The 15,017-nt window shown below is 39.4% G+C and overlaps 1 protein-coding gene across 7 annotated transcripts; it reads right to left on the bottom strand.

Moving 5' to 3' along the window:
• Positions 1-342: 342 nt before the first annotated feature.
• Positions 343-8,967, bottom strand: gpsm2 (G protein signaling modulator 2). 7 transcript variants are annotated; one of them, XM_079451556.1, is made up of 17 exons: positions 8,886-8,958; positions 8,727-8,781; positions 8,441-8,470; positions 6,454-6,787; positions 4,337-4,558; positions 4,063-4,198; positions 3,657-3,796; positions 3,416-3,539; positions 3,204-3,319; positions 2,905-3,060; positions 2,686-2,794; positions 2,243-2,372; positions 2,079-2,155; positions 1,800-1,973; positions 1,521-1,692; positions 1,169-1,407; positions 343-1,054 (listed from the first exon to the last, which is right to left on the bottom strand). In XM_079451556.1, the coding sequence occupies exons 4-17, from the start codon at positions 6,516-6,518 to the stop codon at positions 902-904; spliced, it is 2,013 nt and encodes a 670-aa protein (XP_079307682.1). In that variant the 5' UTR covers positions 6,519-6,787; positions 8,441-8,470; positions 8,727-8,781; positions 8,886-8,958; the 3' UTR covers positions 343-901. The 7 variants fall into 7 exon arrangements, with proteins under 7 accessions (XP_079307682.1, XP_079307683.1, XP_079307685.1 ...); XM_079451557.1 differs by lacking the exon at positions 8,441-8,470; XM_079451559.1 differs by lacking the exons at positions 6,454-6,787; positions 8,441-8,470 and having other exon boundaries at positions 8,886-8,967.
• Positions 8,968-15,017: the final 6,050 nt, after the last annotated feature.

Here is a 15,017-nt window from a genome sequence, read left to right as displayed (position 1 = left end):
ATAGGAAAGTTTAGTCTGCATTCAAGTGATAATTAAAAGAAAACTTATTCTCCAGAAAGAGCTCTTTGTACAAAACATTGCATTCTTATTATTCTCCGTGATGATTTTGTCACTTTAGAACAGCAGCTGCATATAAGACATGAGAAGACAGGTTCTTCACATTTGATGACTGAGGACCTGCCTTTGAAGGTTGCTGGTTTGAGAAATAAAGGCAAAGACAGACAAAACTGTATTACTCGACTGTATTGCAGGTTATTGTTGTAAATTCATTTTCCATTTTAAATGGTGGTCATTTTCCTTTTAAAACTCAGAAATATACAAATATACAAAGGCTCAAACATGTAGACTGCAGCAAGATATTTTATTGTCTGAAAAGTATTAAATAAGAAACATTTTTTTTCTGTACAGGTTAATTTCTTTAGTCCTACTTTTTTTAAAGGCCTACCTATGTTAGCAAATAAATTGTGACATCACAATAAGAAAGCAGTGCTATTTATCTCATGCCTACAAATGCCATTCTAAATGGTAAATAATGGTAGTAAAGATGTCAAATAAATACAAACGTGCAGTCTTGTATCAAAAGATACATTTGTTTCATTAATTGCAATTATTAAAAAAAACAAAGCAGCTTATAACTAATACCGTAACCTGCTGATTAAATTATAAATTTTTAAGTACGAACTAAGAGCTTACGTTTGAAAAAATAAAAGATAAAATGTGCTATTTACATTTTTTTCCCATAACAGTTGTTTGTTACAGCTGTACATAAAATGATATTGAATGAGATCTGTCCATAATTATCAAAGACACAGTTCTGAATGATGGTCAAAAACCTCTTCATCGTTGTGTGTATACAGCATGAGGTCCGTATCACATTTTGTTTGCAGAGAATAATTTGTTTTCAGCGGCAGGAGGGCAGCGTGACTCTCTGCTCATCCATCCTTTTGGCCTGGGAGCGCATAATGAGACTGAAGAAGTCTTCATCTGGGACGGTGGGTCCTCGAGCAGAAGAAGGAGGAGGAGGAGCGCAGCGCTGATCATCCAGTCGAGACCCCTGAGATAAAATGTCAAAACACATGTTTTAAACAGTAATATTGCTATAATGAATATTTAAAAAGAACTGCATTAGAGTAACTATTTCCTTTTCCACAGCATTGCAATTTCGCACCTGACACTTGACAAGCATGTCGAAGAACTGATCGTTGGGTTCAGTGGCATCGGTGCTAGCCATGACTTGACTGAGGATCATCCGTCTATTGTCAGTGTGGTCGTGTTCAGATAGTGTGCGCAGGCCAGGCAAACTGTTGCCTATTCCTGCCCTCTGCTCGTCCAGTCTCCTGCCCTGAGCGTTCTCCAACAGCCTGAGAAACGGCTCCTGACCTGGAGTTGCAGCAGACTCTGAGACGGCTGGAGAGACAACAAGACATATGATGTTATGATCTATACAGCCCTTTAAATCCAATGGCACGATTAAAGACAAACTCATTGAATAATATTGTGGCGAAAGAAAAGAGTCTAACATTTCCTGATGGTCCTTGGTGGTGTGTTGGGTGAAGAAGAAGAGCCAGAGTGAACAGACAGATGGCTTCTCCTATCCTGTATTGCACACCGCTGGTCATCCATCCTGTTGCTCTGAAAACGACTCAGCAAGTCAAAGAAGCCCTCGTCTCCTAAAATATCTTTACTGCCATTCTGAAAGGTCAAATATCAGGTACAAAAGCTCACCGTTAGCATTTGTGTATCAACAAAATGCACAAAGACAAACTATTGTGTGTTCTTCAGTTGTTGGATTGACATACTTTGTTCTGAGGAGTTTCTCTTGTGTTGCTGGTATCCTGCAGGATATTACTGGAGCTGCTCTGCAGTTTGTGTTTCTTTCCTCGGAAACGATTGACGAAGGAGAGTCTTGATGACGACTTGGCCAGGGTGGATTTGGGCTGCTTGAAGAGAATGTCACTAGTCCATTTCTGAGCCTGCAGGACAGGCATAAAAAGGATGAACATTTCTTCTTGTTGATGACTGTGAATATGACTTGGAAACCAGATAAATACACGCAATAATCGTCATTTCAAACTCACAGCGATTTTGTCTGGTGTAAGTTTCAGCAGCTCTAGGTTCTCCATACTGTGCCGTCTGCTCATCTTGGGTCTCGCTCCTGGACAAGAACAAACTTTACTTAATTAGAATACAATCAATTAGCTGAAACGCATAACAACAGACATGCTGACTTATGGTGCTGTACCGTGGAGGTTGTAGTCGATGTCTTTGCTCTCCGAAAGGACAGAATTGTTTGTGCTGTAACTGAGGCCGAGCACCATCTGAAGATCTGAGACGTTCATGCGAGCAGTGAGTTCACCGCCTCGATCTCCAGTCTGTATACAAGATGTTTCATAGCAAAGGATATGGCCTTCAGCAACAACATCAATACATTATGGAGTTCGTAGTGTCTGCTTGTGGTAAGTTATTGACATCTGCACTACATTTAATAATTAAAACGGATGTGTATCCTAAACTGACATTGATTACTCGTATTAAGCCGGCTTAGTCTAAATGGGAAAAAAACATACATTTGTTTTTAAAAGGAGTATAGTCTTTGTAACCAAGCAATGACTAATAATGACTTTGTGTTAAAATGTGCATCCAAGGCAACAGTTGAATGAATGTGTGACTCTAGTGAAGACAGACCTCTTTTGAGATTTCCAGGTGTTTTTCAGCAAAGTGCATGGCCTGGTCATGATTCCCCAATGCCGTATGTGCATTCCCTAAACTCCAACAGGCCCTGCCTTCACCGATCCTGAAGAAAATAAATAATTAGGGAAAAAGTACATGCCATGTTATTTGTAAGTTATGTAAGTAACTACTTAAATTTCACATTTGCTGGCTGGCCGTGCCAGAGCACATTACCTATCATTGAGGTCCTGAGCGATGATGAGATGTTTCAAATGGTAGTCTATGGCTCTCTCATAGTCCTGCAGCAGCGTGTACGTGTTACCCAGACTGTAGCAGGCCTGAGCTTCCACCGCCAGATCTTTCAGCTGGCGCGCTAACTGTAGAGCTTTCCTACACAACACAAACACAATCCCCTCATCACTATCAGAGCTCATCTAAATAACTCAACTATTACTGGGCATGGCAAGCAGAGTCGTGTAAGAGTAAAATTTAAATGTATAGTATTCAAAGGTGCACTGGAGAAAAATACTAACCTGTAATGTTCTGCAGCCTTCTCAAAATCACCAAGGAATATACAGGCATTTCCAAGGTTGCAATAGGCTCTCCTCTCTGCAGAGCGGTCTCCAAACTCTTTAGCTATGAGCAGACGCTAGAAAACAAATTGTTCACGCACACGGCAGTGTAAGGGGTTAAGCTGTGTGGTACATCAATACACTGTGATCTGTGACTACCACATTTCATTCACCTGTTCATGGGACCCCACTGCGTCCCGAAAGTTTCCAAGGAGGTAGTATGTGTTCCCTAGATTCCCATAAGTCCTTCCCTGTGCTGCTCGGTCTCCGAGCTCCATTACGATACACAGGTTTGCCCTGAAAGAAAGGAGGGTCTTTAGGACACAGGACGGTTTAACACTAGTATGTTGTTGCTCTCCACACATTTTCATCTCTATACTTTGTTGGAATTCTGAGTGTTGGTGGCAAACTCACTCGTAGTATTCGGCTGCTTTTTTTAGTGCCATCGTGACCTCATCAGGGAAGTCTCCGGGCTCCGCCCCAGTCCAGCAAATGCTCTTTCCCTTGGAATGGTACACATTTCCAAAATTATAAAGCGCTCGAGCTTGCCCCACCTGCGAGAAAGAAAGTAAATCAACAACAAAAATCACTTATTACGTTATTACTACTTTAATACACCTGGACGGGGATATTTTGTGATTGAAATATTCAGCAAAGTAGGTTTGTCTCTCCTTTCTGCAGTCTTCTATGAAATCTATTATCCACAACCATTTATTCATTATTTATAGAATATATCATTTTTGTTGCCAGTTTTGGAAATAAAAAGGTACAATATACAATTATGCACATTTCTATTGTATCTATTCAATTCTAAACGTACCATGTCGTCCAGTTCTCTGGCGATATCTAAATGCCTCTGGCAGCAGAGCACTGCTTCATCAAAGCGTCCCAAAACCTTTAAAGTGTTCCCCAGGTTACCACTGGCTTTTGCCTCACCAAGCCGATCCCCAGTGGTCCTGAAAGAACATTAGGTCTGTTAACAACATCCAACACAAATATCAAACAATATTCATCCAAGTCTGATACTCTGATTTTATAGGTTGTCAAAAACTATTTGTAATCACACATCATCATAATGAGTACTGTATGTGTACCTAGTTAATGTAAGATCATGGTGATGGAACTCCAGAGCTTTGCTGTAGTCATATAGGTGAAAGTAGGCATTGCCCAGTTGACTGTAGATGGCACTCAGAACCTGCAGGTCTTCTGTGCCAACTTGCATGGCGGCCTCGAAGAAAGATACCCCAGACCTGTAATCCCCCATTTTACACAGGCGTTCCCCCTCCAAAGCCAGATCCAAACAGGATGCCTCCATCCTGCAGGGGGCAACATAAACTATTTAGTTTTTTCCTGATTGGCTGACATCTTAGCCTTTGTTTGTCGGTTTATTATGACACACACATCTTGATAATACTACTGAATGTACTGCACAAGACAAGGTTGTTACACAATTCCTCACACAACATAAACACGAGGTTAACGAAACAAAATCTATTAATACAAATCTCATTTTTGACACATGCATAAACAGGGGGATTGATGTCATGTTGTAAACCCAGTGTGGTGTGTTCCCACATAAGTATTGAAACCACTTTAAATAATACAATCCAACACAAATATCGCTTCACAAATGAATCTGGCACAGCAAAACCTAGTCCTTGTAAATATCTACTATTTTCCACAGTGAGTTAACCGCTACACAAGGCCATACCTGGTGCGTCTCCTACTCACACACTTAAAGCAAACGAAGCATCTGAAAGGCATTTAAAGTGCTTCGTTGTCTCCTTAAAAAATCCTCCGGCCGGGCTGTAATCTCCAGAAGCGACTGTCCCAAACACGCATACATCCCGAAGAGGCAACGATCTCCAATCAAATAAACTCACCGATAAAGAACACTACACATCCTAAATTCATTTCTAAATAATATTCGACAAAGTGGTTATCCCTTTCAACGTCACAGTGGACGTCTTTGACAGCAGAGGTTGAAGATGGCTTTGGGAAAAACTGTGGGGCTCAGCACTTGTGCAGCTAATCTGATTGTGTTTCTGTTTGCAACTGTCATGTGTGATTAGAGACCACTGAGAGAGACACAACAGAGATTAGACCCCGCTGTGTTCGCCTTATTTCAACATTAGACAAGTATTCCTAAAACCTGATCAAGGAAAAAATATGTAATTTGAAAACAATAAATGACCCCTATTGTATTGTTTGCTTGTAATATCAACCTATTAAGACAGATGTAAAAACAGATACTAACATGATCTTCATGCTTCTGGGATTGACCTGATTTCAAAACAGACATATTCATAAACATTTTTTACCCGTGCAACATATGTTTGCCGAGTGCAAAGGTTGACAATCATCATAAATGATTCAAAGCATTATTAAATCTTGAGGACCGTGACAAAAGTCTGCTTCTCTATTACACGCTGGCACTTTTCCACGTATGTGACCTTGGACAACAAAACCAGTTTGAGATTTTTACATAATCTGAATAATAAAGCTTTCTATTGATGTATGGGTTGTTAGGATATGACAATAAATGGCTGAGATACACCATTTAAAACTCTGGAATCTGAGAGTGCGAAAAAATCTAAATATTGAGAAAAATTGCCTTTGAAGTTGTTTATCAGAGGCACTATAGCAGGCCATCCACTCAAAATAAATAAAGTTTTTGTATATTAAGGGCAGGACTTTTGCTAAAATATCCTAATGATATTTGGCATAAAAGAAAAATCTAACATTTTTACCCATACAAAGTATTTTTGGCTTTTACCTAAAAAGTTCCTGTGCCACTTAAGACTGGTTTTGTGATCCAGTGTCACATATGTACACGAGTGAGGAAACTAGTCTATTCATATATAAAGCCTTTTAAGGTCCCTTTCAGATCCCTGGCAAGATTGGATTCAGTTTGATATTCAATATCAGTCACACACAACATGCAGGAGACAATGTTGTAAGCAATAAACAAATAACTAGTTGCATGTACTTTCAGTCTTTACTTAAGTCTACATGTCTCTTTAAAATCCATCCTCACGCATGACATTACAGCTAGAAAGTTTTGTAGTTCCCAAGACTCATGAATCCATCCTTATTAATGATCACAATTACATCAAATAATTCAAGTATTTGATGTAGTCAAGCAAAATCACACTATTTTTATTGTAAAACTCTTTCCAAGAAAACTCAAAATGAATGACCGCATGCCTACCTGTAGTGGACATGAACGGTTTGGTTGTCATTCGGCATGCTAACTGCTGCACTGCTCGAAGCCATCGGAGAACATAATCAAGTGCTGATCCGAGCCAAATCGAAAAAAGTAGTCCATCCAAAAAAAACGACCCAATTCCCAGGAACTGGTTCAAAATCCCTTTTCTTCCAATTAAAGTCTCATTGATAATTTGTGGTGCCAGAGTCCAGTGTGAGAACAAGAGTTGTGCTTATCCACATTATTATAAGTCAGGGGAACTGCCTTTCCATAGCAGTGGGTCTGGGAAGTGTGTATTTGTGTGTGTGTCGTGTCCGGGACTCTCTTCCGGAGCTCTCTGTGAAGAGAACACAAGATGCCGAATGTGAAGCCTCATTCTGAGCGTAATGCCATAGCAACACCCACTGAGCGGCGGATACATGCAAGGGGGGCAGATATTAAGAGCCTGTGTGTGTGTGTGTGTGAGCTTTGTGTATTTGAAAGCCGAATCAAGGGGCCCGGCAAGTGCCGGCACATTCATTATCATCTTCAATACATGCAAGCAAGAACCAAAAGCAGCCACAGAAAGAAACCTTATTCAGGTCTGATCTTAACTACCTTATTTCCTCCTGTCTGACCAGTCTGCTACAAAAATGTTCAACAGTGTTCCATAACAACAGTCTAAAAATGATGGGGTGTTCAAATCATGGCTGGGTTAAATATGGACAACCCAACCAGGGATTCAAATATGCCAGGTCGGTTTATCTCAAAATGCTAAACTGTTTTAACCAAGATCTGGATATTTTCTCATTGTATACCAATGTTTGGGCCTTTCATATCTTACCCAATCATTGGCTGAAACACTCCACCAATAATAACAAAGAACTTCAATGGTGACTGCCATAACTTTCGAAAATATTACAACTCCGGTTACATTTGGAAAGCTGCTTTGTCAAACTAACCCAGAAACAAGTTAATCGGCTTAAGGAACCACATAGCTGTGATCATCAAAGCGTTTACATTTTTATTTTAGAAACGTATGGATTAAGAGTACACCTCATATTCTACTTTTGTATGCTACTTTGAAACGCATTAACATACAAACATTAAACATAATTATCACAGTAAGCGCGAATACTCCTTATGCGTATTAATCTGCATTAGTCATGATGAAATAACACTCGTAATCCTTTTTACTTTCGTAACGGGACACACTGCGATGTGACACAATAATGCTTTAAATTAGTAAAAACTTATATCAAATAAACGTTGACATGTATGTTGGAAAAAAGCATAACTTGCCGTGTTTTACAGATGAAGTATGTAAAAACGAATCTAACAAAATATTATTGCAAACTACTGCAATATGCTCATAGTACAAACTGTAGAAAATGGAGGAGTCGAAAGGAGAAACAAAATAAGTGTGGAATGAAAAGAACAACACACGTCACATTTTCTTCAAAAGAAAGACTGCATGCTAAAACAAACACGTACCAATATTTTTTGCCAAAGACATTCTAAAACTATTGTGCTCTCTTGCTCAAGACTGTTACAAAACTGGTTTGGGTGTCATCGTGCTCACAAATAAACAGCTGTGTGGTTTTCAGAGGCAGGTTAGCTTGACAAGATGAGACATGAACAGAGGTAAGCAAGAAGAAAGACATAACCCCCGTGACACACAGGATGCGATAACTTCAGTCATTGCGAAACATTGAGACCCCTTATGAAGAAAATACAAACAAAGCACAAAGCGACAGAAAAAGAAACAACTTTGAATCAAGGGGTTTTCCAAATAAATAAATGAGAAGATATATAGACAGACAGACAGAAGCAAAAACTATTGTAAGGCAACGCAAGGGATGCATATAACAGTCAAAATGTCAGTCCTCATACACAAGCAGTACAACAAGAGCAAACAGGACCCAACACTCCCAAAGCAAACAGTGACATATAGCCTGGATTTGTGCACGCTGAAATATTCATAAAACACAAACATATAACACACTACAACCTGAAATATGTTTCTGACGTATAGGGCAACCTAAACAAGCACACGGGGCAAAACATGACCATTACGATTCATAATAGGGTACAAAAATACAGAAAAGGTCAAACGTAGAAAGCCTCGATGCCTCGACACGATAAGACAAACACTCGTATGCTGTTACATATTTACTTTTAGACATTTTATGACAGTTTTAATTGTTTATTGTTGTTGTTTTGGTGCGTTAGCAAGTTAGCGCGTGCGGTTCTCCGTCTCCTAACGGCCGTTACGGACAACCTTTACTCACACTTACTCAAACTCCGCCGTTTCCTCACAGATCTCCCCCCGGTTTCTTCTCTCGGGACCAACTGATGAATACAACCGAAATCCAAGTATTAAAAACGACCGATAAGATCAAACGTTAAAACAATATATGCGGATTCATCGAGGCGGTGTGTTGAGTAAACTTTACCCGGAGAGAAGACGTAATGGGGCGCGGCCGAGACTCGAACGGCCAATCAGAGTAGAGAATTCAAAGATACCACGCCTCGTAGGAAGGACCGATTCAATTTGAATGTTTATCGGTGTACTTTGCCGCAAAACGATGACTTCTTTATTGAGTACCGTAACGTTATTGTTTCCTATATTCTTACTAAACGAAACCAACTAAGCGATCTCGCTCTCTCTGTCTACTGTAACGCTTCAAATTAATGTTTTGGTGCATAGCTGACTGACAGACGATCTTGAAGCTTCACGTTCCCATAGCAATCACCTGTTTCACCCTACCCCCACGCCCGCGCAGCACCTGCCCAGAGGATCAGCATCAAATACGGCATTTATTATTTAAAATGCTCAAGAAGATGATCCTGCGGCGCGGACTTGAGAAACTCTGGACCTCGGTAACAGGATGTTATGTCATTCTTCAAAACGAAGTGCGTAAAACTCTTGTCTGACCCCTAGAATCACAGGGCAAATATAAAGCAAGCATCAACAAGTAAGTGCAATGTTATATTACGTAGCGTTTATCCGTAGTTTCTGTATTAAATGTATTTATTTAGTTAGTTAGTTAGTCAGTTACACAGACTTGAAACCTTCCTTCAGAACAGTATACAAGTGCACATGCATTAGTACATTGTTTTACAGTTTACTAAAGTGATGTGTCTTGTTGCTAAGAAATGAGTAGAGGAGTAAGCCAGACGCGCACGAGCTCACGGAGCGGGTTTGATGGGATGCCAGCCGGAGACGCGGACGATGAGGATGACGCTTGCGGAAGACCTTCATCTGTGCTGTGGGAAAAACGCATCGAGCAGATTATATGTGTGGATATTAGTGATGATGACAGCCTGCATTTCAGTGATTTGCAGGACGCCTTTGCTGTTCATCTCTCGCAGGGATCAGGTGCACCCGGAAGCCCGCAATTCACAGGTAAGAAATACTTAGTGCACAATTGATTTCAAGTATCTTTTTTGGACTTATGCATGGCAATACAATCAAAATATTTTATTCCAAAACTGTCTTGAAATTATATCAGCTTCAAACTTAGGCTGCTTGATTTGATAAAAATGAAAACCTCTCATTGATTTACATGAAAGGTTGCAGAAACCTTATGTATTCAGCATATATAATGACATTTGATAAAATACAGTGCTACTTTGCCAAGAGTTTAGAGATCATTTAATCTCAACATTTGTGTCTTAAATTAAAATGTGTGTGTTTGTGTGTAGATGTGTCCTGTGAGACTGAAAAGGCGTCGATCGGCAGTGAGTGTGTAGAGCATATGAACAAGTCCAGAAATACCCCAATGCACAGATCTGTAGTAAAGGCAGTTGTTGAAACACGTGAGGATGATGCAATCAACACCAGCGATGAAGAACACGAGGAGCTGCCGTACGACGGTGCACACACCCACGACAAAACATGCCTAGATGTCCATGCAACCTATTCAAATGGGTCTGAAATAGGTGCTATAATGTCTGTTAAAAATACATCGAATCAAAAAGCAACAAAAGCGGTGACTCCTCCCTTAGCCGCGAGCCACATCTCTGACTTCCTACTCAGACACTTCTCCCAGGAGGAGCTTCTTAACTCAAGCAGGATGATTGCAGCAGAGACCCTACCAGAAATCTCTCTGATGGACAGCATTGATGAAACGGTGTTGAGTCGAGTTTCTCATGCTCCACAGATCAACTCGGAAGAGAGGGAAAAGGTTGAGAACCAAATACAGGAACCTATTTCCACAACAACTAAAAATCATGGATTGCTTGAAGTTGAAAACGACTGCAGCAATACAAACATTTCAAATGTGTCAAACTCATCTAATGAGCCTGAAAATATGTTTATTAGAGCTTCCAGTCGAGGCAGTGATGTGGTGTCCGCCGGTGAAGATGTTCATCCTAAACAGAGCTGCAGTGCCAGCTCACTAGATCTTTCTAAAGAAGAAGCACCCAAAGTCTCCTTCAGCAGGACCCGGTCCTTCGGTGAGATGAAATATGGACAGGGAAAGGTGCACTACCCCTTACCTGACTTCTCTAAAGTGGCACCTAAAGTCAAAATACCTAAAGGTAATGGAACCGCTAAACCCATCAGTCAGTCACCAGCTTTAGCACGAGTCCAGTCCTCCCCGGTAATTCTGGGTAAAAACACCTCCTCAGCCACAGCTGATGTCATCAGCAGGGTTTTAGAGGACTCACACATTGTGTTCTCGGATAAGGAAGAGCAATCTGCACTAGCACATCAATTGCAGGTGAATTTATATTTGTTACAGGTCTTTTATTGAAAGGGTAGGATTGACTGTATGTGTTTTAATGAACACATTAAGTTTGAATTATCTAATGTGTGACTCTGGGTTTGTTGACAGGCTGAGTATGACAGGTTACTCGCTAAATACACAGACACAGAAAGTCGTATCGGTCAGGTAAGACTAACCAGCAATTAAAGTGGGTTCGTGTCATCCATGTTGCATATTTTATTTCCTAGCATTTCTTTTATAGAAGTTAATGTGTTGTTTTTCATTTTCTCAAACAGCAGATTCATGCTTCCAGTGAGCCTTCTGTGTCTATTAACTGGAGTGAGACAGCTACTAACAATGACAACACCACCAAACTGACAGCTAAGACCCCACAAGCACCAACTGCAGGCAAGAAGCCATTTTGTTTCCCGTTTCATATCACAGTGTCACCCTGACAGCAGGGTAACAAAACAGGGTTTCAATGTCATATTAGTTTGACACGTAAATAAGATACTTGATGAAAGTTCAAGACACACGGTTTACATTAAGGCAGTTTCTTTATTACAGTGGGTACAACAAAGTTCAATAAACAGTAGACATAATGTTGCTTGTTGTAAGTTATCGGAGTAAAACAGCTTTTGGAGTGAGAGAATTTTGATGAGGCCGCATGAATAAAAAAATACACAGAAAAACACTTATAATAAATTGTGAAAATTGTGAAAAATTCTGTCGTCATTTACTTTTACACATACTCTTGTATGACTTTCTACATTCTGTAGAATGTTGGTAACCGAAAACTGTGGTTGACTTATTTTCTATAGACGGGGAACTATCATTGGAACCTTCACTTTTATGTTTTTTCTGGGGGGTAAACTATCCCTCTAAATCCAAATTCTAGAAAAGTGAATGGAAAGGGTAATTTTGTCATCTTTCTTTAAGCTACATTTTAACTCTAATTGACATACATTGTTCGCATGGATCTTATTACATCTTTCACTGAAATATTTATGTGTTATTGTATTACATAATAAGAAGTTGAAATTAGATAGCTGGTAACATACACAAAACATTAAAGTCACAAACATTAGAAAACGAAGACCACCTGAAGAAAAGCGAATAAGCATAAATTGTAGATAATGGCACCGTGTCTTCATGTCATGGGCGTGTGTTTAGCAGGTTCAGGTGAGGAGCAGTGCTGTCTGGTGCAGAACTCACTACCCGTACAGACAGAACCACAGACACTGACAGACGGGGAAAGACTGACCTCTGACCTCAAGGAAATCATCAGCTCATTTATGCAGAAGGTATAGCCAATCATTACAAGCTGAAGATTGTTGACGTCTTTATTTCCTGTTTTTTAGTTATGTAGTTCTGTGACATCAGCTTATTAGTTTTTGCAGAAGCCCTGCACATGATCTTGTTTTTCCCATTGTTTTGCAGGTGGATGAATTCAAAACATGTGTCAAAACCATGTCAATGAATGTGCAAGAGCAACAGATGGTAAACACATTATTTGCCATAGACAAAGTATTTGTATTCCCATGAATAATTTGATAGAGGACCAACCAAAAACAATGTCTCACAATTCAATAATGTTCAAACATTTTACAATGGTTTAAAGGCATAACTAGAATTAGTTTTTTTCATTTTGGCTTTGCAGATGCTGAAAAGCATGATGGAGGCCCAGGACCAGTTGGAGAGGAATTACCTAACAAAAAGGGAGGAGCATCGTGCTCTTGAAATGCAAAACTACATGGGACTCGCCAGAAACACAGGAGAGTTTGATCCTGACAGGTAAACATCACGCTGGGCCAGAAAAATGGACAGCATAACAAGATATCTACCTCATACGATCATATTCATGAATGTCAACCTAAGCAATGTCACACACTATGCTCAATTTGCCAAAGCAGCCAAAACAGATTCTAGAGAGGTCAGGTTAGGTCTTTCTGGATGGGCCAGGCTGGGACAAACATCTTCATATTTGTTTTTAAGGGAGGTGGAGGGGCAGATTTTCAGGATAGGCATGCACCTGGAGGACATAAAAGAACAGATCGACAGAAACATCTGCCTTCTTTTCAATCCTCCTCCTTCATCACCCACTCCCTCTCCTCCACCTTGTAAAGATACCTCTCTCGCATCATCCCATCCATCACTGCATGAGGTAACATACATGTCATGTGTGCATCAATAATTACACTAATCTACAAACTTAAAAACTATTCTCTCATATATGATATCACAAACCATTTAACGCGCAATGCTTTTGAAAGAAACAACTTGCATGAAATTGCAATATTAATGTTTAAAACAGCATTATAGATTTAATCTCATACTTGTGCGAATAGACTTAACATGCCAACAAAAGAAGTTAAGCCATTCACTGATGCAAAATACAAAATTATATTTATAAAAAATGGACTCATCACTCATTTCTTTCCTTTTATCACTTCCTAACGCACCACAACTTCTCCATCCATCTTTCTTGTTCTTTCTTTCTTTTATTTGAACTCCTCCTTTGTCATTTGTTCACCTTCCAGAGTTTGAAATTATTAATGTTAAATACACCACGTGGACACACACACACAGTGAAGCTGATATTGTTGTTTACCTCATATCCATTTGCATGCCTTGTTTTGCTCTGTAACACAATCTCTGAATGACATGGCCAAACGAAGCATGGCGGTTTTGTGGATGCTGGCTTTGAATTAATGGCACGTGTCATATTGCAGGAATCACTCTTCTGCATCTCCACCATGAGAGAAAACGTGGAGATTATAGAAGACGAGGATTTTGAAGTGGGCGATGAAGATAACCAAGCCGAAAGCAGCTTCATTTTACAGTACAGCCACGTTTTATTCTTCTGTTTTTTTACCAACCCATCCCTCTATGTAGACTAAAAAAATATTATTTAAAACTAGGCCTCTATTATTTCTAGAGATAATAATGGGCAACAGTAACTTAGATGTTGAGCTGTTCTTAATTTAGATGACTGAAATGGGTTGTAAGATGAGAGTATATCATGCTAGTCAGTACAGCTCACTAGAGGCTGGTCGGGTTACAGAATATCAGTTTCATTATGGAAACACTAAGTACCTCCTGTTAGTTCTTGTGTATGTTCCTCTGCTCTCTGAGATGTTCCACCTTCACCGTTGAAACACTTGGAACTGCAGAAGAAGAAGACACCCTGACGGCAACAGGAGACGTTCTGGAACAACGGTCCACTCCAGCTGCTTTAAAGCAAAAGCTGACAAATGACAGGTCAGTATTTAAAAGTGGATTACACTATTTTAATGTAAAATGCCATGTTATGCAATATTATGTATCAACAAGACAGTTTCGAGAAAAGTTCTTTTCTGACGTGTGCTCAAAAATGTACAAAAATGTATTTCTGTTGCATGACTTAGTTTTGTTTGTCACATACTACATGGTATTGGTAGGGCCGTCATATGATTCATCACGATTAATCGCATTCAGAATAAAAGTTTGTGGTTATATAATATACTGTATGTCTTTATACTGTGCATATTAATTTCGTATTTATAAACACAACAACATACACAGATATGTATTCAGGAAATATTTATATGTATATATTTATATTTACAGTACCAATAATTTTAATTATATATAAATGTTTATCAAGTTGTCTATTTTTCACAGACATATATTATGTAAACACAAACGTTTTTATTCTGGATGGGCTGTATGAGACCAGTTTTTACTGCACTTATACATTTTGTTTTCCTTATGTTGTTTCAATTGCTTCTATTGTTTACCCAATTAAGTCGCTTTGGACTCAATGACTAAATGTAAATGTAAATGATTAATCGCATTTAATCGTTTGACTGCCCTAGTAGGTATAAAATCATGGTA

Source organism: Barbatula barbatula (genome assembly GCF_947034865.1).
Source record: "Barbatula barbatula genome assembly, chromosome: 3".
In the NCBI taxonomy this organism is placed as follows: Eukaryota; Metazoa; Chordata; class Actinopteri; order Cypriniformes; family Nemacheilidae; genus Barbatula; species Barbatula barbatula.
Note: the sequence above shows the minus strand (reverse complement) of the source record. Positions and strands in the feature narration are given on the sequence as shown.